The 21,758-nt window shown below is 42.2% G+C and overlaps 1 protein-coding gene across 6 annotated transcripts in view; it reads left to right on the top strand.

Moving 5' to 3' along the window:
• RELN (reelin) overlaps positions 1-21,758 on the top strand; it is a 736,759-nt gene that overhangs the window by 669,984 nt on the left and 45,017 nt on the right. For all 6 annotated transcript variants that reach the window (XM_068276234.1, XM_068276231.1, XM_068276232.1 and 3 more), the window contains 7 exons: positions 7,765-8,021; positions 8,895-9,049; positions 10,505-10,719; positions 12,034-12,211; positions 14,879-15,054; positions 15,525-15,628; positions 20,550-20,792. In XM_068276234.1, coding sequence (XP_068132335.1) covers positions 7,765-8,021; positions 8,895-9,049; positions 10,505-10,719; positions 12,034-12,211; positions 14,879-15,054; positions 15,525-15,628; positions 20,550-20,792 — 1,328 coding nt within the window. The remainder of the gene's footprint in view (positions 1-7,764; positions 8,022-8,894; positions 9,050-10,504; positions 10,720-12,033; positions 12,212-14,878; positions 15,055-15,524; positions 15,629-20,549; positions 20,793-21,758) is intronic.

Genomic DNA, 21,758 nt, shown 5'->3' with positions numbered 1-21,758 from the left:
TCTACAATGGGTCAGAAGGAGGCACAAAGGGGGACAGAAGGAGTCACAGGGGGACTAAAGGAGGCACACAGGGACAGAAGAAGGCACATGGGGACAGAGGAAGGCACAGGGGACAGAGGTGGCACATGGGGACTGAAGAGGCACATGGAGACAGGAGGCGGCACAAAAGGAAACAGAAGGAGGCACAGGAGGACAGAAGGAGGCAGAGTGGGACTAAAGGAGGAACAGGGGGACAGAGGTAGCACAAGGGCACAAATAAAGGCAAAGGGGACATAAGGAGGCACAGGGGGACAGAAGGAGGCACAAAGTGCACAGAAGGAGGCAAAGATGGAACAAAGGAGGAAAGCAGGATGCACAAGGCACAGAGGTGTCAGCTGCCTAAAACTTACACTAAGTAGATTCAGCAGAGGCAAGTAATAGAACAGCCACAGGGGTGTGGCTTAATCTTGGGTGGGGCTTAACTGGAGGCGGGGCTTAATTCTGCAACATGGCGCTCCCCAGGACCAATGGCAGTCCAGGCAATGGCCTGTACTGCCTATGCCTAGAGGCGCCCCTGTTCTTTCCTACTATCTTTTCTATATATTCTCTACCATAGTTTTTTGATCTAGGTAACCAGAAGATTAATAATGGTGCACTGGGTCGGTCATGGTTTCTGCCACTCAATATATATACTCATCTTTTCAGGTTGCCGGACTGTGGCTCCCTTGGTCTCTTATATATGGTGTCCCGAGATGTATGATCCCACTGGGCTCCTGGGTCATCATAGCCTTTAAATTCCCCTTATGGGCCAGGCAGCTACTCTCAATCATACTATATACTTTTTGTCGAGGGTGGGGATTTCTTTTTCCCTCGCTACCCGGCATCCCACAGTCCATTTGGGCAGTAGGCAGTCCGTGACCGGCCTCGGCTCATCCATTCATACTAGGAGACCATGTATACATTAACCTCAAACAGCGCTGGCTTGCTGTAACTATTTCCATGTGTTTACTGTTTTATATGTGTCCTTACAAGAATCTACCTACCAGCTATATTAATGTATGTACTGTTTTATAACTTTATATTTCAAAAATAAAGAATTATCCAAAAAAAAAAAAAAAAGAACGAACCGACAGTCCCTATCTCGTTCGTTAACCGAGGACTACCTGTACATGTTACCGCTTGGAGAACTAATCCAAAAACACGGCCAGACATACCACTGCTATGCTGGCGACACCCAACTAAATCTTTCCTTCAAGCCTGGTGTGACAGACCCAACTCCAACTATAAACTCCTGCTTAGCCGAACTACTGCAATAGATAAGTGACACCTGGCTGAGACTAAATACAGATAAAACTGAAGTCCTTCTGATCGGAGGGCATTGCATGACAACAAAACAACTTTACCTGCAGTCTTCACCACTGGGAATAGGAGGCACAGATTTACACAGCTCTGAGCATGTGCGTAGCCTAGGAGATCTAATTGATGGGGATTTAAACTTCAGAACTCATATCTCTGCTGTGGTGAAATCCTCCTATTTCCACCTAAAGAACATTGCGAAAATCAAGCACCTCATCATCCCAGAAGATCTGGCAACTTTAGTCCATGCCTTCATTACATCCCGACTAGACTATTGTAATACTCACTACATCAACTTCCAGAAAAGGACTTGTACCTCTTACAGCTGATACAGAATACTGCTGCCAGACTGTTGATAAACCAACCCCGTCACTGCCACATAACGCCAGTCCTACACTCCCTTCACTGGCTACCCATAAAATGGAGGATCCTGTTCAAGATCGGCCTACTGACATTTAAATATAGCTAGAAATGTAAAAATTGCGAGCAGACTCAATTGCTATTGCACTACTCCCAGGAGGAGGGCCTACCTGTTAAGGTAGTTTGTCATAGAAAAATAAAGCCAGGTGGCCCTGCAAGTGCATTATAGAAAGCTTTATTGTACAAAAAATATTAATAAGTGGGAAGGCAGTTTGGACACCTGATAAAAATGCTAAAAACAACCAGGAACAGGAGGGAGCGCTCCTTCATGTATGCTATGTTCCACCAGCCACCAATGGGTTACTGCATAAGCGATCGCTCGACGTTAGCCTATGCTAATCGCATCTGCCACCCGTTTGGTCTGGCTGTGTGTGGACCCACCACCGATGCACACCAGAGAGGCCTCAAAAGAGCAGCTGCATGAACTGGCTTAATGTGCTGAAAAAATGGTGACTCCTGTGGACCAAAACACTATTTAAGATGGAACTTATAACTTCTCTTATCTCCTTATGATGTGGATATTGGTAACCCTGCTTATCTTTCCAGTTGGGAGATGGAAAAGTTCCTTAATAAAAGCTAGTACAACAGGGCTGCTTGATACTGAGTGTAAACCCAGCCCATAAAGTCTCACATGTAATGCTGTAGTCTTCTCTCTGGTGTCTTACCCGATCGGGTTTCTGTGTTTATACTCACAACTCCAACGCTTATTGCAGCTCACCGCTCATGCAGCTTCTACTTCGGCTTGCTTCCTATCCGTCAGACTGGGCAGTGCTGCAGTCATCAGCGAGCTCCGCCACTTGCTTATAGCTGACTGGCTTCTTTGGATGCTATGTTCGCCGCCATTCAATGGGGCCTGCTGTGCTGGCGTTCGCCGTGCGGATGAACAAGATCACGTGAGCTCTCACTCCTGCTCCTCCCCTCCAGCTGACGTGTTTCACCCCTCCCACCGGGGCTTTCTCAATGCTCCTTCCAATGCTTTGAGAAAGCCCTAGTGTTTTTTACATTAAAAGGCTTTAAAGGCTTTGTACTTGGCATAGCTGTTTTTATTCTGTTTAGCTCATTGTTATTGATTAACCACTTAAGGACCGCGTGATTTTTCTATGATCTGTGCTGGGTGGTCTCTTCAGCCCCCAGCACAGATCACGGTGCAGGCAGGGCGATCAGACTTCCCCCCTTTTTTCCCCACTAGGGGGATGTCCTGCTGGGGGGGTCTGATCGCCGCCGGCTGTTTGTGTTTAGCGGGGGGGGGGGGCTCCTCAAAGCCCCCCTCCGCAGCGCTATTCCCCCCTCCCTCTTCTTCCCTCCCTCTCCTCCTCACTAGAGGCGGTACAGGACAGCGATCCGTCCTGTACCGCCTCTGATAGGCTTCAACCTATCAGATGCCGGTGATCCCCGGCCAATCAGAGGCTGGGGATCGCCGATCTCCTTTACGGCGCTGCTGTGACAGCAGCGCCGTACGATGTAAACACCGGGGATTTCTTCCTCGGGTGTTTGCATTTAGCCTGTGAGCCGCGATCGGAGGCTCGCAGGCTGTTCACGGAGCCCCCCGCCGTGAACTGACAGGAAACGTTTCCATGGAAATCCACAAACGACCAGCCGCCGCCTATCGGCGTTAGCTGGTCGTTAAGTGGTTAAGGGGTCGGAAACAGACCCCTCCTACCTATTCACATGGATTCACAAACACACACACTCCATTACCCTTACCTCCAAAGTAGGTGACACTGATGTGAAGAAGTCCTTCAACTATGGGGAAAGATGCTTTGTGAGAGAGTGAGGGGGGGGGGGGGTGAGTGAAGAGCACAATGGCCCCATTTCCTGCTGGCTCCCTATGGTTGGGAAGGTTCTAGATAAAATCTTGAACGGCACTACACACCATTTTTTATTTATGCAGAATTGCATACATCTGTGAAAATTCTCTCCATTATTTCTTTAATTATTCCTCACAACTAAAGGCATTTTTCCACAACGCCACTTTCCTGTTCAAAATCATCAGATCTCATAATTTGTATGCAAAAGTCTTCATTATTCTCAGTGTACTGACAGAGCAGATTCTTGTCAGTGGTGTAGCTAAGGAGTTATGGGCCCCGGGGCAAGTTTTAAATGGGGACCCCCCCAAGCACTCTATACATAACAATTGATACGATGCACCAAAACCTGCCAAGGACAACCACAGTGTCAGAGGTGCAAGAAGGGGATGGGGAACAGTGTGTTAAAGATTACTACTATTCAAAACATCTATAGAAGCAGGCCCGGCCCTAGACTTTTTGCCGCCTGAGGCAATCTTGAAAGAAATCGCCGCCCCCCCCCCCCCCCAAGCTGTGGGTGTGGGGGGCCGCCCGAGCTGGAGGGGATAGCGGGCAGGAAGGGGGTATTGTGCCTAGCGGCGGGGAGGGGGGTCGGACCCCCCCTCCCTCGCCTGGGTCCCCCGTCCTCCGCTCCCCTCCTGCTTTAAAGAGTTACGTCACTGGCTGCATTGTAAGAGGCAACGGGCGGGATCACTCACCTCTTCCTCGTTAAGCGTGCGCTCCACTGACGACACTTCCTGCGGCGTAGCAGAAAGTGAAGTCAGTGGAGCGCACGCTGGAACGAGGAAGAGGTGAGTGATCCCCGCCCGTTGCCTCTTACAATGCAGCCAGCGACGTAACTCTTTAAAGCAGGAGGGGACCGGAGGACGGGGGACCCAGGAGAGGGAGGGGGGTCCGACCCCCCTCCCCGCCGCTAGGCACAATACCCCCTTCCTGCCCGCTATCCCCTCCAGCTCGGGCGGCCCCCCCACACCCACGGGGCGGGTGCCGCCCCCCAGAAGTGCCGCCTGAGGCAAAGGTTTCACCCCGCCTCATGGGCGGGCCGGCCCTGTATAGAAGTGATTATTACAAGCACAGGACCAATAAAGAGCTAATACTGTGATAGAGAGTGGACCTTTCAGGGCCCCTCTGGCCCAAAGGCCTGGATGCGGTCGCTACCTCTGCGCCCCCTATAGCTACGCCACTGATTCTTGTTGAGTTTAATATGGTAATGTTGGTACTGCTCCACTGTAAAATGATGCTCACATCTTGTTACAGTGAAATGAAAAGTCTATTTTGAGCCATGAGTAGTAGTCACTAGGATTGGAGTTAGGGGACAGAAATAACAACCTGTCAAAGGTTGTAGCACTTCCTCAGACTACCAGTAAACATGTTGTTGCTGCCCCCTAGAGACATGTACTCCTGCTTGCTGTCCTGGTGACCATCTGTCACTGAAACAGACTGTGAGGAAATGTATTCCCAAGGGGACACAGACACATGTAAAAAGCCCAGAATATGTTCTAGCCCTTTTTTATTCGATCTTAAATTATTATTTTGCCCGGAATAGGTCTTTTTTTGCATTTTATTACTTTGTTTATATTATAATGTATTCAAGTAAAGGCATTACCCAAACTGCTTACTGTGTTGGAGTCATTCCAAATAACACAGGGTGTTTTGAAGGTACAACTAATTTTCTTCTGCACCACCTCAGAATTGCTTTGAATGCATTGCTCAGCTCACTAATGCCAGTACCACAAGGTAGTGATAAAACAATACATTATGAGATGTTACAGCATAACTCCAATCATAGAAATAGCAAAGTACCGCTTACAGTGTAGCAAGCAAATGTCTAAACATTTTTGTACACAAATATGTGCAGTGCTCTCTGACCCTTACTAATCTTCCATAGCTCTTAAAGAAGTAGGTCAGAGAGCCGTGCTCCCAGCTGACCTACTCTGCTTCTGTAGAGAGTGTCTCCTTCTCATGAATGCTGAGCCCCCTTTATCCACCCTAGACCATTATAAGTGGATTGACATAGCAGAACTCAAGACGGAGAGGGAATTTTCATGCAGAGAAAAAGGCAGAGTGGAGGAGGAAGGAATTCATTGTGCAATATTTTGCAGTATTTTCATGTGTCCTGCAACAATGAGGATGTCCTAATAGAAACATTTTCCTTGATTTGTGAAGTCACTCTATTTCTATTTTATGAATAAAAAAGGCATTCATTGTTATTTTATTTTTACATATAAACAATACTTACAATACAAATAAATAATACTTACAATACTAAAACTGTCCATACACTTTAAGCATATAAAATATAGAAGAAAATGTTGTTTTTACTGTAACCTGACTGCTGCATTTGGTAAAAGAGCTATGTACCTAAGCCCTAAGGTAAAAAGAGTAACTATGAATTATGTTATGATAAGAGTATATATATATATCATATTTGTACATTAGCACAAACAAGCAGTAGGATAATGTATCTTGTGGCTTGTCGGGTTCACAAGAATGCTTCTGGCATCAGCCACCTTACGGAATGCAATTTCAAACTCAAGTCCATACATCAAACCGCAGTCACTTTGTTCTCATGGCTAGTTTATGAATGTTGTTACTGTTGTTGCTGTACATGTAGCTTTAGGCCACACAGTGGAAGCAACTTTTAGAGCACACTAAACATGGAGATGAAAAGTAATGTACATTTTTATCTAGTATATATATATATATATATATACACACACAGTATCCTGCAAGGATATTTCTATGTGACTAATTGGTGTACTTTTTGTGTAATTTTGTATGTGTTTTATTAACAGAAGCTAAGGTCTGTGATACTTTTATAATTTACCTAACTTCTAAAGAAAGCCAAAGAATTCTGCTGTGCTTGTAAGCATAGACAAGTCAGGTGCACTTTCAGTCTGATCATACAGTCAGTAATTCATAAGCACCGTACACTTAGGGCTTGATTCACAAAGCGGTGATAACTCAGTTCTCACGCCTAAAAGACTTTAGGTGTGATAACCTTTGCACCAGCAAAGTTATCACCGCTTTGTGCTCTAACTCGCACGAAGTTCCCATGCGCGCGCGCAAAGTCCCATAGGGCTTAATGGGCACTTCGCGCGAAGCACGGTGCGCTGCGCTACGCGCGCAAAACTTTGCGCGCGGGAGTTCGCGCGAATTCCTTCAGATCACTTTAGTTTAGGCGTGATAAAGGGCTTTTCACAGGCGTGCAAAGTATTTGCACCGCTTTGTGAATCAGGCCCTTAGTGTACCTGGGCACTGAACATTAAAGCAACATATAAATAAGACCTATGCAGCTCATCTCATCCACCTCTCCTCCCGCTCCTCTAATGTTGCCCCTCTCTGCCAATCCATCCACTGGCCGCCAATCACCCAAAATATTCATCTCAAACTCCTAACCCTATCATACAAAGCTCTACATAAGTTGTCACCTCCATCCTAATTTTCTCCATATACCATTCCATCTTGGACCTTTGCACATTCCAAGAGACCCTCTTGTCGTTCAGCCTGGTCATGTCCTCTCATGCCTGTATGGACTTCTTACAAGCATCAATACTTCTTTGGAACTCACTTTCACAGCTTGTCAGTCATCCCCCAAGCCTGAAAACCTTCAAACATACTCTTAAAACACACCTTTTCAAATAAGCTTATAAGCTTATAATGGCTAGCATTGGAGTCTCACTGCCTCATCTTCTAAACCCTTTGTCTCCTCTTTGAGGCCCTTATTCAATTCACTTTTTCTCTTAAGTTTTATCCTAGGTGATATTTTCACAAATTATCAATAAAACGCCTTTTGAGGCACCAGCAAGCAAGAAAATAGAGTACTTTTTCATCTTCTTTTTGGTCCTTTTTTCAATTTCAGAGTGTTGGAAAGCAGAAAATAAAAAAAAAATACTCCCTAGGTGAAAACTTAGGTGAAAAAGTGAATTGAATAAGAGCCGTATTGTCCCCACCCCACTACCATCTAGATTGTAAGCTTACAAAACAAGGACCTCCCCCTAGTGTTTCTGGTTTCTGCTGTACTTTATCATATGAACATGTGCCAGTATTGGTGATGTCTCAAAACCATAAATCAATGCTGGATGTCCTGATTGGGTTTTGAACTTCTCATGTTTCCATGCTTCCCACTATATACTGTTTTGTACTATGTACATTTATATGAAATATGTTAGCAGTAATAAGTGTAACTGTTTTCTATTTTCAGGTTTGTAAATATTCTCCTGCCACCCAGCGCTAAAACTGTTGCTACTCGTTTCCGCTGGTGGCAGCCCAAGCATGATGGATTGGATCAGAATGACTGGGCCATTGACAACGTGTTGATAGCTGGTTCTGTGGACCAGAGCACTGTAATGTTAGATACATTCAGCAGTGCCCCACTTCCACACCATGAGCGCACGCCGGCTGATGCAGGACCTACTGGAAGGATAGCGTTTGATTTCCTTTCTGAAGATAAAACTGCTGGTAACATATCTGAAATCCTAATCATGTTGGCTTAAGATGGATCTCTAGGCAAAAGAGACTTTTTATTAATTTTCAATAGGGAGAGAAAAGCTAAAGCTAAGTCCAGGAAAAATATGTTTATGTATATTGCAACACTTATACTGAAGCAGCCATAAGCCTAATAATATTAATTAACTATCAGTCTGCTCACATGATTACAGTAAATTTATAGGTATAATGCATTCCCATCAATGTGGAAGGTGTAAGCTTTGTGATTAGTTAAGTATTTTACCATCCATAAATCTGTGGCTAGGAAGCATCCCCACTTTATTCATATCAGTTAAGCTACTATAGTCGTGCATAGCTATAGTAGCTTGGCTCCAAAAGTGTAACTTGCAATTTTGGTTTTCTGCTGCTACTTTTGTAGTGCTTAGATGATCCCAGCAGCACTAAAGCAAAGGAGTGCAATGTACAATCACTCACCTTAATAAATCACCACTGTAGGCTCTTTCTAAACAGCAATACACCTTTATTTAGAAGCAAATATAGGTGTTGCAACTGCTGTGAGGATTTTATAATTGTTTGCATCACCACCACAAACATTCTCTTTACTTCCTGTTAATATTGTCAACAAGAACAAAAAGTTTAAATGAAATCCAACCAAGTACACTGACAACTATTAGAAAAACCTGATGTGCTAACGCCAACCTATCAAACGTTTTCATATCACATTGGATGTCATTGTAATGTGATCACTGATCAGGAACTATTTTTTTATAATAAAAGTGCTTTTAAAATAACAGTAATGCTTTCAGTTTTTAAAATGGTACATAAGCATTTATTAATTCAGTGGTAGAGTTTTGGCTTAATGTCCATGTAATATCTGTTTTTAAGTGAATGAACACTGGCTTTTCCATGATGACTGCAGCATAGAAAGGTTCTGTGAGTCACCCGATGGTGTCATGATCTGTGGAAGCCATGATGGCAGAGAAGTGTACACAGTGACCCATGACCTGACACCAGCAGAAAACTGGATTATGCAGTTCAAGGTAAAGACATATCCACTAAATGTATCATAAATGTTGTTTGATACTGAAGAAATATTGTGTGCAATTGCATGCAAGAAATATGATTTATTTTAGAAGGTCTTAGAAGCAATCCTAAGATTCAAATATACTTTCACCAAGAAGTGAATGTACATAATTATAAAATGATTTGAATATAAACCGAAATTTCCATTTTTATCTGAGAGAATTGTTAAAAGTGGTTGACTCACTTATAAACCAAGTAGACCGTTTCTCCACCTTCTTGCACTCACTTAAATTCTATTTCCCTCTCGATCCTGCCAGCTGTGTGGTCAGTGTTGCCATTGTAGTCTCTGTCATTTGTATTTACTCTGTTGTCAATGTGGTGTTTCGACCCCCCCCCCCCCCACACACACACACACACACTGTTCTGGAGCCACTTGTGCACCTCATAGCAAGTTGTGCAGAGCGTATTTGAGCATTCCCCCTAGACCTCCCCACCCCCCATGCTAGCTCCTCTGCCACTGGTGGGGGTCCCCCAACATAAAGCCCAACTTTGCATTACTCCAGCTAATTCCCTAGTGGTGTTTCCACTCTGTTACTGGTGGTTACCCCCATCACGAGGTAAAGATTGCAGTGGAGACTCCTGAACCTCTCATGTACACCCTCCTCTGCTGAAAGGATTTACTTACATTTATAAAAAATCATCCACCTTGGCAGATGGTCATTTACTATCCCAAACAAAAATGCGTAGAGCTCAGTTTTACAGAAGCTAAAAGATAAACACTGTGTCTTTTTTGCAACCCTGTCTGAGAGGTCTGATAGGGTCTTTAGCAGTATGCTATGTTTTCCTCAAAAGCAAAGATGCATGGTTAACCAATTACATTCCTGTTCTGATTGAAGGCCACCTTGGGTTTCTTCAGTTCCCAAACCATTCAGTGGAGCAGACGTATCCACACCAGCACAAGAAAAAAATAGAACAAAGCTGATACAATGCAGGTGCAATCAGAATGTTTTGTCTGGGCATCTGCTCAATCTAGTTTTGCATTAGCTTTTCTCCAATTTTCCTTGCATTGGTATTTATAAGTCTGCCCCAGTATGACTTTATGCCATGATATCCCTATTAATGTAGTGTAAACAAAGGCCATATAACAAGGACAATTCAGCATAAAGCCACACTAAATGTTGCAGAGATGGAGAAAGTCTGAGGTTATTCTCAGACAAGATAGGGTACATTAGATCTGTCTGTAACTCCTATTCCTAATTCACACATACAGCAAAAGGGTCTACTGGATCCATCAGGTAGCCCTAAAATTATTTAAACCATAATTTGAGCAGGACATGATGCTCAGTCACTTTCATGGTTTGTCAAAAATTGGCTCATCTTTATAAAACAAAAAAAAAATCTGGTTTACTCGTTGTATATGAAAATTTTTACAGATCTACTATCTCTCTGATGTTTGCCTTTTTGTTTTGTAGATAGCAGTTGGCTGCAAGAACTATGACAAAAATGTTCAGAATAATATACATGTGCAGTACTCCACTGATTTCGGTGTAAGCTGGAGTTATGTTGTTCCACAATGTCTACCAGCTGATCCTAAATGTTCTGGGAGTGTGTCACAGCCATCAGTATTCTTTCCAGCCAAAGGGTGGAAACGGGTCATCTACCCCCTTCCTGATAATCTGATTGGAAAGTAAGTAACTGTATATGCACCAGCTAATAGAATCTTCTCTTATGTATAGCAACCACTGACTGCACATTATTCATTTTAATGACTTGTTAGTTCTGGCCTGCCCTTGCCTATCTAATGTGTTGTTGGCATGGGTAGAATCCCCTCTCTCTAGAAATCTACTATGCTAGTGGGGTTGTCACTTTTAATTATCCAGTCGGGGGCTCTCTGCGAGGCCTGCCGTCACCTTCCAGCCTGTACCTTTCAGGGATGTTTTTGTGTAAGTTTGATGGAGAGAACATTAATAGAATTTAAACCAGCTATAAACATCAATATCACAACTGTAAATAGCTAATTTATGTAAAATAGAAAAACAACAGTACAGTTGACTTATTTCAGTGCTTGTGACTGAGTAATGTATATCAGTGAGTTTTATTTTCCCTTATTTCCTTATTTTATAGCATGTAATAAGCAATTAATACTTAAAGGAGAAATCCACCCAATGCCAGATGACTTATTGTGAGTGTTTTTGCTCAAATCAGGTGATCTGGGATTCAACCCGTTGGCTACACCTAGCAACACCATAGAATGCAGTGTCAGTTTGCAACTATAGGGCCCCAAATGCTTTAGTTGGGCTCTGGTGATAGGGTAATGGCTTCAGAGTTCGGCAATGGTTAGCCGAACTCCAGATATCAGTTTTATATGTAGATCCCATTAACTAGCAGAGTCTGGAATACGACTGCTCATTTTACTCATTGTGAGGTCCAATACATGTTTGGATACAAAAGTATTATTCCTTCTAACCAGTCCCAATCATAGCATGTTTTATGCAGCCATGATGTCTCAAGACGATTCTGTGCTGAAATATTTGGAGTAAGGGGTATAAAAAGTTAGGGACAGACACATTATTACACTATCCTTCATTTGTTTCTGTGGCGGAGACCAAGGCGGGGCACATGCCCTCACCATTTCCTCCTTCCTGTGAGCAGAAACTTACAATTTTGGTAAATTCTTCACTCATCACTGACTGTTATGTTTGACTATGTGACAATTGTTGCCATTTGAGAAAACTCCATGTTTAACGAAGAAAAGAGGTGAAAACAAAACAGTTTTTGACTAAGTTTCAATACAGCTACTACGAGATTTACTATGTGAAACAGCATGTCTTGTAAGTTTATGACCATTGAATCCTGCAACTTCTAACAACCTTGTATGTTGTAGCAGTAGCCAGTGATACAACTGCTATCTGAAAGGTTATTCAAAGTGTTACTAAGCATTCCTTGTAGAGGACACAGAACCGACATTTTTTGTGTGTGTAATACTTCTTGTTTTATATAGCCCTGTAAGGTTTCGATTTTACCAGAGATACTCCGATATTCAATGGGGAATAGATAATTTCTACATTGGACCTGGATGTCTTGACAACTGTAATGGCCATGGCGATTGTTTAAAGGAGCAATGCATTTGTGACCCAGGCTACACTGGTGCAAACTGTTACCTGTCCCATCCATTAAAGGTCAGTATTTATATTTCATCAACACAATCAAATCCTTACCATAGTCACAATGTGTAAACTATGTCTATAGTATAGGGCAATTCGGGAGGAGGCCAAGTAATTTATTTGTATGTTTTTGGGATGTGGGAGGAAACTGGAGTGCCTGGAGGAAAACCACGTAGACATAGGGAGAACATACAAACTCCTTGCAGATAGTGCCCTTGCTGGGTGCATACATTTAAAAGCGACGCATGTTAAAATAGGTGCAAGATGTATGTGATAGTAGAATATCAGGAAATGTACTGAGATTATACTATATCCTTTTACCGTTACTAGAATATTAGTAACTTTAACAATATTCTACAATCACCCTAACCTAACTCTCACATTACCCTTCCCCTACCTATGCCTAACCACTAACCCCCTCCACTACATATGCCTAACACTGGAATAATGGAAATCAGACTCTGCATCTACTTCACTGTTAATAGCTTTATTCAAAAACAGAAAAACACAGTATACACAATAACACGTCACTTTAAAACCATAAAACTACTCTCAATGATGACAAATTTGCACAGCCGGCTGGGCTCACACGACTCAGCACACTTCATGCATGCCGATCGCACCTGGGATCCCAATGTAAAACTGCTATATTTCCTAATACTAAATGCCATAGCATGACGTTAAACTAGGGGCAGATGCCGTATGGAACAGATTGATCACTGCCATAGTAGAATTAAGTTCAGGTCCGGTCACTGATGCAATACGACTACTTTCACAGTACATGCAGCATTTTAATATATGTGCATATATTAGTATATCACAGTCACAGGATGCTGCCTCACTGAGGCTCTCACCACTCAGAGGTTTTGTCTATGGCTGTTAGTCCTTCTGCTGCTGTGGGTTGATATTGCAATGTTCCAGGTATTCTTGTCGTGTGATTGCTTGCTCGCATAGTGTTGTATAGCACCACTGGGGTCCCTTTTAGTGTGGATGTTAATCAGCGTTGACATGTACACGTGTCCCAGTAGTCACTGAGTCCACTGTATCCTTCTTGTCTGCAGCCTTCCATATGGTCAGCCGGCACCAGGCTCCGTGTGTAGGCTACTCCAGGATTCGTGGACCGTGGGTGCTGAGAGTAGTACACCTTTCACCAAGTGGCCTTAATCATGTGATTAATGGGTGGGAAGGTCCTTGAGTCCATTTTTTATAGCTTATGGTGCGCCGATAAGGTCGCATCGTCATTGCGCATATGTTATGCACTGATAAAGTCGCATCTATGCTTACATCACATCTAGTGCGATGATAAGGTCACATCCACTCTTATGCAGCGTATGGTGCGACGATAAGGTTGCATCTCACCAGTGCCATCTTGTGGATAAAGCCTATACAGCAGGCCTTGACAAAAGTTCATGCCTTCACTTCAATGCATCTGTTTGATCACATCCCTTTGTCGCCATCTTGTGAACAATTAGCTATTTGCACACTGGGATTCTTTTGTATGTAGATTAACTTGCAACATTATAACATTAATACTTTTCAGTGCAGCCCTTTTGTGAACATTTTTCAAATCTTTTCTTTTTATCTCATTTCGTCCACTATGGGGCTTATTAATTTATTGAGGAGGGTTGCATTAAAATCAGGGTTATCTTTTCACTCAAGAAATCATCAATTTATCTGTCTAGCTCATTTTGTCTATATTCACAACCTTTACTGAGGCTTCATACATGGCTAACACTTATTCAAGCTACCATAACTCTGTTCATTACAAAAAGGAGCTAGTTTGTGTCATCTACTATCTGTATTTCCTGTTGTGAAGGTCAAGGTTCAATTTGACTACAGAAACGAGGCAAAGCTGAATTCCGTATTTGGGCCATTTGGTGTTAATGTGCCCAATTAATAGATCCAGCGCCCACACTCCCCAATTCATTTTTTTTGTAATAAAAAAGATAAAAAAAATGTACAATTAAAAAAATACATAAATAGTTACTTTAGGGACTGAACTTTTTAAATATTTATGTCATGAGGGTATAACACTGTTACTTTATAAACTATGGGCTTGTAATTAGGGATGGACGCAAAACTGAAAAACATGCACCTTTATTTCCAAATAAAATATTGGCGCCAAACATTGTGATAGGGACATAATTTAAATAGTTTTATAAATGGGAAAATATGGGCAAATAAATTTCATGGGTTTTAATTAAAGTAGCATGCATTATTTAAAAACTATAATGGCCGAAACCTGAAAAATAATGAATTTTTCCCACATTTTTTCCTATTTTCCCATTAAAACACATTTAGAATAAAATAATTCTTGGCATAATGTCCCACCTAAAGAAAGCCTAATTGGTGGCGAAAAAAACAAGATATAGTTCATTTCATTGTGATAAGTAATCGTAAAGATATAGACGAATGAATGGAAGGAGCGCTGAAAGGTGAAAATTGCTCTGGTGCTCAAGGGGTAAAACCCCTCAGTGGTGAAGTGGTTAAAGACCCTAAGACTTTATTACTAAGACATAGGCCCTCATGCCTCAAACACATTGCAGCATCTTAGTTCATTTCTGTTGAATAAATGATTACAAAGTCAAATATTGAGAGTCTTTTTTCTTCAGTTATATCTAAAGTTATAATATATATGCTATGACACGTAACATTAAGGTATAATGAATTGCTGTTTGATAGACCTTCTTGAAAGAGCGCTTTGACACAGATGATCTGAAACCAGACTCTTGGCTGTCCATGGAAGGAGGGAAGACTTGCACGGAGTGTGGAATCTTGGCTGAGGACAATGCCCTGTACTTTGGCTCAGCTGCAGTACGTCAAACAGTCACCCAGGACCTGGATCTCAGAGGGGCAAAGTAAGTAATGACGCCTTATCTTGTGTCTTTGTGTATAGTAACATTACAGTTTATAGCCAGCAAATGTGTATAGATCATTTTATCATGTACTAGCAGACCTAAGACCGTTTAAAAAAAATGGGCACTAGACCACCCTCACAACCTCCCTCCCCTCCGCCCTTGTCCGCTGCCACCGGCTGCATGTAAGCACGCCCCCCCCCCCCCCCTTGCACGACCTCTCCGCGCCTGCACACACCTGGCCCTATCCTCCTCCTGTCCTAACAGCTGCCCGTGCTATGCATGCACAAAAGCACGGTCACAGGGTCTGGAGGGGATGCAGGGACACAGGGATTTTATAGCATAGGATTCCATTATACAGTATAATTAACATTGTCATTCCTTGACCCATGCTAATTTATTAAAGATCTATAGTGAAGATTATGTTGTTATACAATCATTTTGACTGTTGACATTTCGTGTTTTTTTGTTAGGTTTATACAATACTGGGCAAGGATTGGAAGTGTAAATATTACGTCGTGCCATAAACCTATATGCAGAAAAGAAGGTGTTCTTCTAGATTATTCTACTGATGGAGGTATAGTTGGTTACATTCTTAATTATTTAATATCAGAAACTGCATTCTATCTATAAATAACATTATAGACAGTGATATAATGGCAAAATCAGTCCACACAGTGGACGGTTATTAAGGCAGAACTGGAGTTTACAAGCTAACTAGCGTTGCAAGCAGACAATTTGTTTTGTTTGAAAACATTGATAAAAAATATTTTACAACCAGCATAAGGGTTCCTTATGCAGTGCAATAATTAATGGCGGCATAGTAATGGGACAGTCATGTGAAACAGGTCAGTGCAGGGGGGAGGTACATTGCAGAAGAACTGCAAGTGCTTAAATAACACAGTATTTATTTTTTTTTACTTTAACCTTTGGCCACCAAAGTTTACTAGCCAAAGTGAATTGCTTAGAATCTGTATACAGCAGCATTGATTTCATATTTAAAGCACAACTGAACCAAGGCAAAGCTATCTAATGTAAGCACAGAGGTCTGACCATGCTGGATTCACATACAGTATCTTTGTGTGTGAAAAATTTGACTTTTGGGTAAATTGGCAGCCATGCTGTGATGTTTCCTCCTATAATTCTCCTACTCCCTCCTCACACCATTCATTTTCCTTAATGGACATCCGATGTGAACATTAACTAATGAGATAAACAATTGTATCTATTCTCCTTCTTCTAAAAATGACTGTTTTAAGTTATCCCACAGTTTTATTTTATATTTTTACTGTTTCATGGCCTATTCTCAATGATACACTCATTGAAGTATGCCAGAGATATAATCTGTGAACTATTGGCCTTTTTTCCTCTTTCCTACTCTCATAAGCCATTTACTGCCAGGAAAGTGTTATATGGCTGCAATTCCTTATCAGTGAGGGTTACTCTATAGTCCAACCCGGTCCCGACCCAGACAGAAATTGTTAATTGTATACGATTTTTAACTCTTTCAGGCACAGAAAGAAAAAATGAATGCAGCTGTAATGATCCGCTCAGCTGGATGCACTGGCAGACAGCTGTTTGACCATTCCTCTAGTCTGTGGGCTGCATGTCTCTGCAAGAGAGACCTGTCTTTCCATTACAAGTTTCTGGTCTGTTCTGCTGCTGAGGAATTTGCATACACTCGTTATGCAAATCCCCTACCTGCCTCCTTTGATGACTGGCAGTATAAAGAGCTATGTTTCCCAGAGTCCTTTGCTGGTAATAAGAGTTAGTCCTGTGGAACACTCCTGAGTGTCAGCCTTGCTCATTGTTTGAAGATTAGCTTAGAGTAATTCCTGGAACTGCACTAGGCAGTTTCCCTAGTGCAGTTAGGATTGCATATCTGTTTTGTTTGTCTGTTGCGATTGTCCTGTCCCAGCGGTGGTCGACAGGAAGTCTTTCTGATCTGTTGTTCTTGGAGTATAGCTGGAGCAGCGGTTGCTACCAGCTATCTCATCTGATCTGTCTTGCCAGGATCGCACTCGCCTTGCGCTAGTGCTGTGGATCCGTCTGATCTCCATCTCTCTTTCTATACTTGGATCGCACTCGCCTTGCGCTAGTGCTGTGGATCCTTCTGTTCTGTCTTCCTGGATCGCACTAGCCTCTTGCGCTAGTGCTGTGGATCCTATCTCTTGCTTATTCCTGTTTTCGTGTATCTGTCTTGTCTGCTACGAACGCTTGCTGGAGGCTCGGTGAGGAAACCGTTAAGCAAGCGCTCGCGTCCTCTGTTTCATGTTTGTCTGTCGGTGGTTAGTTAGGCGTGCTTGTCTCTTTTGTGCTTATCATGCGGAGATCGCGCATAAACGCGTGCACTGTTGCGAATGAGTGCGGTGTTCGCGTTTAGCTAGCGTTTGTTATTTTCCGTATCTTCTCATTGTATGATTTGCTGTGCCTTTGCTACTCTCGTGCTCTGCCTTGCTGTAGCCTTGTGTCGCCTCTGGCAATCGCATCTCTCGCGATTGCGTTCCTACTTCATATCTGCTGTTGTGTATGCACCGTCGCGGGTTGGCAACTAGTTTGGTGCACACACATACAATCTGTCCCTTTGCTCAATCTCATTCAGGGCTATCTTGCCCTGCGTTTCTTCCCTTCGTGCAATTCCTGTCTGGCGTGTGTGGTAGGGCAAAGGAGCGGTTCCTCTGCACTCCACAGCTCCACCTGCCGACAGGAATTTCCCTCTACAGGTGCATTGCACCTTTTGCTGGGTTCCCTCAAATTACACGCTTGTGGAGGATTCCTGCAGTGTCAGCCCACGTCTTGTGCGCTGATCACGGAGAGAATTCCACAATCGTTACAGCAGCATAGTTATTTGTGGACTTGGTACTGTACATACACATGTCTATCTCATCATGTCACATGTCACCTCTGATGTCCTTTAAGAGGAGGAAATGGGAGAGTAAGCAAGCCTGCCTCTTCCTGTCTGAAAATCTGACTTTAGGAAAAATGTTAACAATTTTCAAAGAGTTATGAGGACCAGCGGGAACAAGGAGAGGAATGGACAATGCATAGAGGAATGTGGATCCAGCATTACCATACCTTTGTGCTTAGCTTAGGTAGCTTTGTCTGAGGTCAGGTGTCCTTGAAACAGAGCAAATGATTGTGGAAGAACATACAAATATTTCAGTCTCAATACAGAACATATTACTTTCCAGAGCTTACTTCAGCTTTATGAAGAACTGTTTAGACATAAAGTATTTGAAATGTATAAAAACACCCACATTTGGGGGAAATAATAAACACAAATAATGCATTTGTCAGTACAAATCTGAAAGAAAATCAGAAAGTTATGTACTAACAGATTGGTATGTAGTAGGAAGTTGTAGAGATACATAGACACTGGTTATGGGAAAATTAAACCATTCTACCTATAATGTTTTAGTATACTAACTTAAAGAGTACCCGTACCCATATCGAGGATGATAAGGCTGCATCTTAACAGCCGTGCTCTTCTCTTCAGTGTTCTTACAGATGCTTTCTTCTTTCAGTGGCCTTCCCATAGCTCCCTCCTGTCTAAGCGCTTCAGCAAAATGTGAACAGACAGTAAGGCTGCATTAGTCTTAATGTGCTTATTCTTTTGCTGCCATCCTTACTTACATACCCCGTATGCTTTTGAATGACCTAAATGTGCCTAATGATACTCTACGGGAGGAAAGACTGCTGCAAGAAGCAAAGGTCTGTTTGGTTCTCTGGGGAAATGCATTCTAACATTGAAAAGGACACTGCAACATGAGTTATTGCTTTGTTGGAGGTGTTGCTTCTCTCTAATGACCACTTCATGGAAATGTAGGAACATCAAGTAAAAAAGGTGTTCACACCAAGATTATTATCAGGAGACCACTCGAGGGTGAGTGTGTGTGTGTGTGTTCAGGGGGGGGGGGGGGTTCTTTACATTTGGCCTGGTAGATGTCAGTGTTCTACTGGTATTACTGCATCATTTGTATTACTGCATAACATTATCTAGACTGTTATGGGTTGTTGGTTCCTGTTTTGCCCTACAAGGAACATGGAGAGAAGGCATTGCTTACGTAGAGAGTTGGGAAAGTCTATAAATACATCTAAAATGATCTGGACTGTTGTGAGTCATTGGTTCCTGTTTTGCCTGCCTAGGAACATGGAGAGAAGACACTGCTTATATATAGAGTTGGGAAATTTTGTAAATAAACCTAGTTTCAGTTATCCTGCCTCCATGACTACTGAACACAACAAGAGGGGTTGTTATGAGGTTTCTTTGTTTCTTTTTTGTTTGTTTATCACAGGGATGAGACACGGATGGTTTTATGCACTAGGTTGGTTATATTAGGTTTGGCTCCTCCAAAATGGGGGGTAGTGCTAGTCCTGGAGGAGGGATGGTTTTTTGCACTAAACAGGTAATGCTTGGTTTGTAGGGGTAGTATTTAATTTTGGGGAAGCCATGCTAGGCTTTGATCCAGGGAGCTATGTTAGGTTTTGGAGGGGGTGACAGTAGTTTACACTAAGATGATTATGCAAGGTCGGGGGAAAGAGGGGGCAGGTTTTTTCATGGGGGTGCAGCTACGCTTAGGAGGTGCAAAGAATGAATTGTTGACAAAAGATGATAACCCAGCTGCAGGGAAGCTTACAATGAAGACACATATGGTACAGGACTGTCAGAATCAGAATTACCATTTTATATAGATGCATTTAGCTGGGATTTAATGAGTAATATAATACACCAGTAATATAGAATTTGAATATACCGGTATTATAAGAGATTATATAAATTGTAATAGCATAATGTAATTTCAGATATTTGTTATAATAGTATGCAAGGGCATATCAATAGCCATAGCAACCATAGCAGCTGCTATGGAGCCCTGGAGCAGAGTACTTGATGTGTTCACTATTACCTTTCGTGTGTTTCTCCACCCTATGAATTTGTCTCAGTACCCATGGACTGTATGAAGTGTAGATCACATGATAATGTAAATTGCCAAATTAACTCATACCCATAGCATAGGGGCAGGTGGAAATGCTCAAGAATGCCTACATTTTACGGCCCCATAAAAGTTTTGCTATGGGGCCACATAATCTCTAGCTACGCCACTGATAGTATGTATTGTGAAGTTTTGTGAAGGTAAAAGTATGATTATACAGATTATTGGCTGTTTTTATTCTTCACTTCTGGAGAGTTATTTATGGGAATATTTGAGACCTACTCTTTTAATGATTTCTAAATGTACTTTCTGAATGTATTCTTGCCACTAGCACCTGCCAGATAGCTGTTCCAGATCTGGAGTTTTGACATTCTTCATCAGTAGTCCTTGTCTGTATTCTGTTACCCAACAGTAATGTCCATACATAGAAATGTGCATTATTCAATGTACTATGTAAAGCACTGTGCAAAATGTGTCAGACATAAATGCATCATAATACTTCTGATCTTCTTTACAAGTAGCTGTGAACTTGGATGTATATTAGACACTGTATCCTTCTCCTGACAGGTATTTCTTGGACACTGCTACATGAGATGGACTACCAAAAATACATAAACGTCAGATATGACTACATCCTACTACCAGAGCAGGCCCAGACCAACACAACTCGGCTGCGTTGGTGGCAGCCATTTACTGTCAGTAATGGCTTTGTGGTCCCAGGCCCTGACCGTGCTCAGTGGGCCCTTGATAATATATTAATTGGAGGAGCAGAAATCAACCCAAGCCAGCTTGTGGACACCTTTGATGATGGTATGTGTGTCTTATAAAAGTTTTCACATCATTAAATGAAGTCCTGGTTTATTTAATTGTCAAGTTAAACAAAAAACAGAAAAAGCTGAAAAGCACACCAGTAAACAATACTATAGTTATTTTTATTTAATTAGTCCCTTCCAAAGAAAAACAAAATGACAATAAATGTCTGTCTGTGTAGCCTAACCAGGGAGGGCTCTCCTCTAACCAATATCATAAACAATAGCCCATATGCAATTAACCTTTTCTCCTGAGTCTTCTCCTAAGAGATCATTTTCATCTTGTATTTAAAATAATTTTTCAGTACTTTGCAATTGAAAAAAAAAAACCAAAATGGGTGAAAAGGTGCTATCAAAATTATTTGGAATATTTTCTTGCTTGCTAGTGGTTGAAAAAGCATTTTATTTACAAGTTGTGAAAATATCACCCATGAGAAATCTGAGATGAAAAAGTTAATTGCATGTGGGGCACGTGTCTGATTTACCCAAACATATACAGATATCACCAGTGGGGATGTCATGAGTGATCCAACAAACCCGGCCTGGATATTTTTATAAAATAGTCAGTTATTAGGCAGGACGCATTCACAGCTCTCACTTATGGGATACTGCAGTGATTGCTTACACATTACTCCCATAAAGCTGCAATGTTTTTGCAGTGTCTGTTGATTCAGAAGCATATCTGCAGCCAGTCACAACTTCATAAGCATCTTCTAAATAGTGTATCTTTTCAGGGGCGTAGCAATAGGGGTTGCAGAGATTGCGACCACATAGGGTCCCTTGGGCCAGAGGGGCCTTGAAGGGCCCTCCCCCAACTACAGCTTTAGCTCTCTATTGGTGCTGTGCTCATAATTACTTCTATAGATACTTTGAATAGTGGTAATCATTAACAAACTGTTTCCCATCCCCTTCTTGCACCTCTGGCACTGTAATTACCATTGGCAGGTTTTGGTGCGCCGGACCAATT

Source organism: Hyperolius riggenbachi, chromosome 3, assembly GCF_040937935.1.
Source record: "Hyperolius riggenbachi isolate aHypRig1 chromosome 3, aHypRig1.pri, whole genome shotgun sequence".
In the NCBI taxonomy this organism is placed as follows: domain Eukaryota; kingdom Metazoa; phylum Chordata; class Amphibia; order Anura; family Hyperoliidae; genus Hyperolius; species Hyperolius riggenbachi.
Note: the sequence above shows the minus strand (reverse complement) of the source record. Positions and strands in the feature narration are given on the sequence as shown.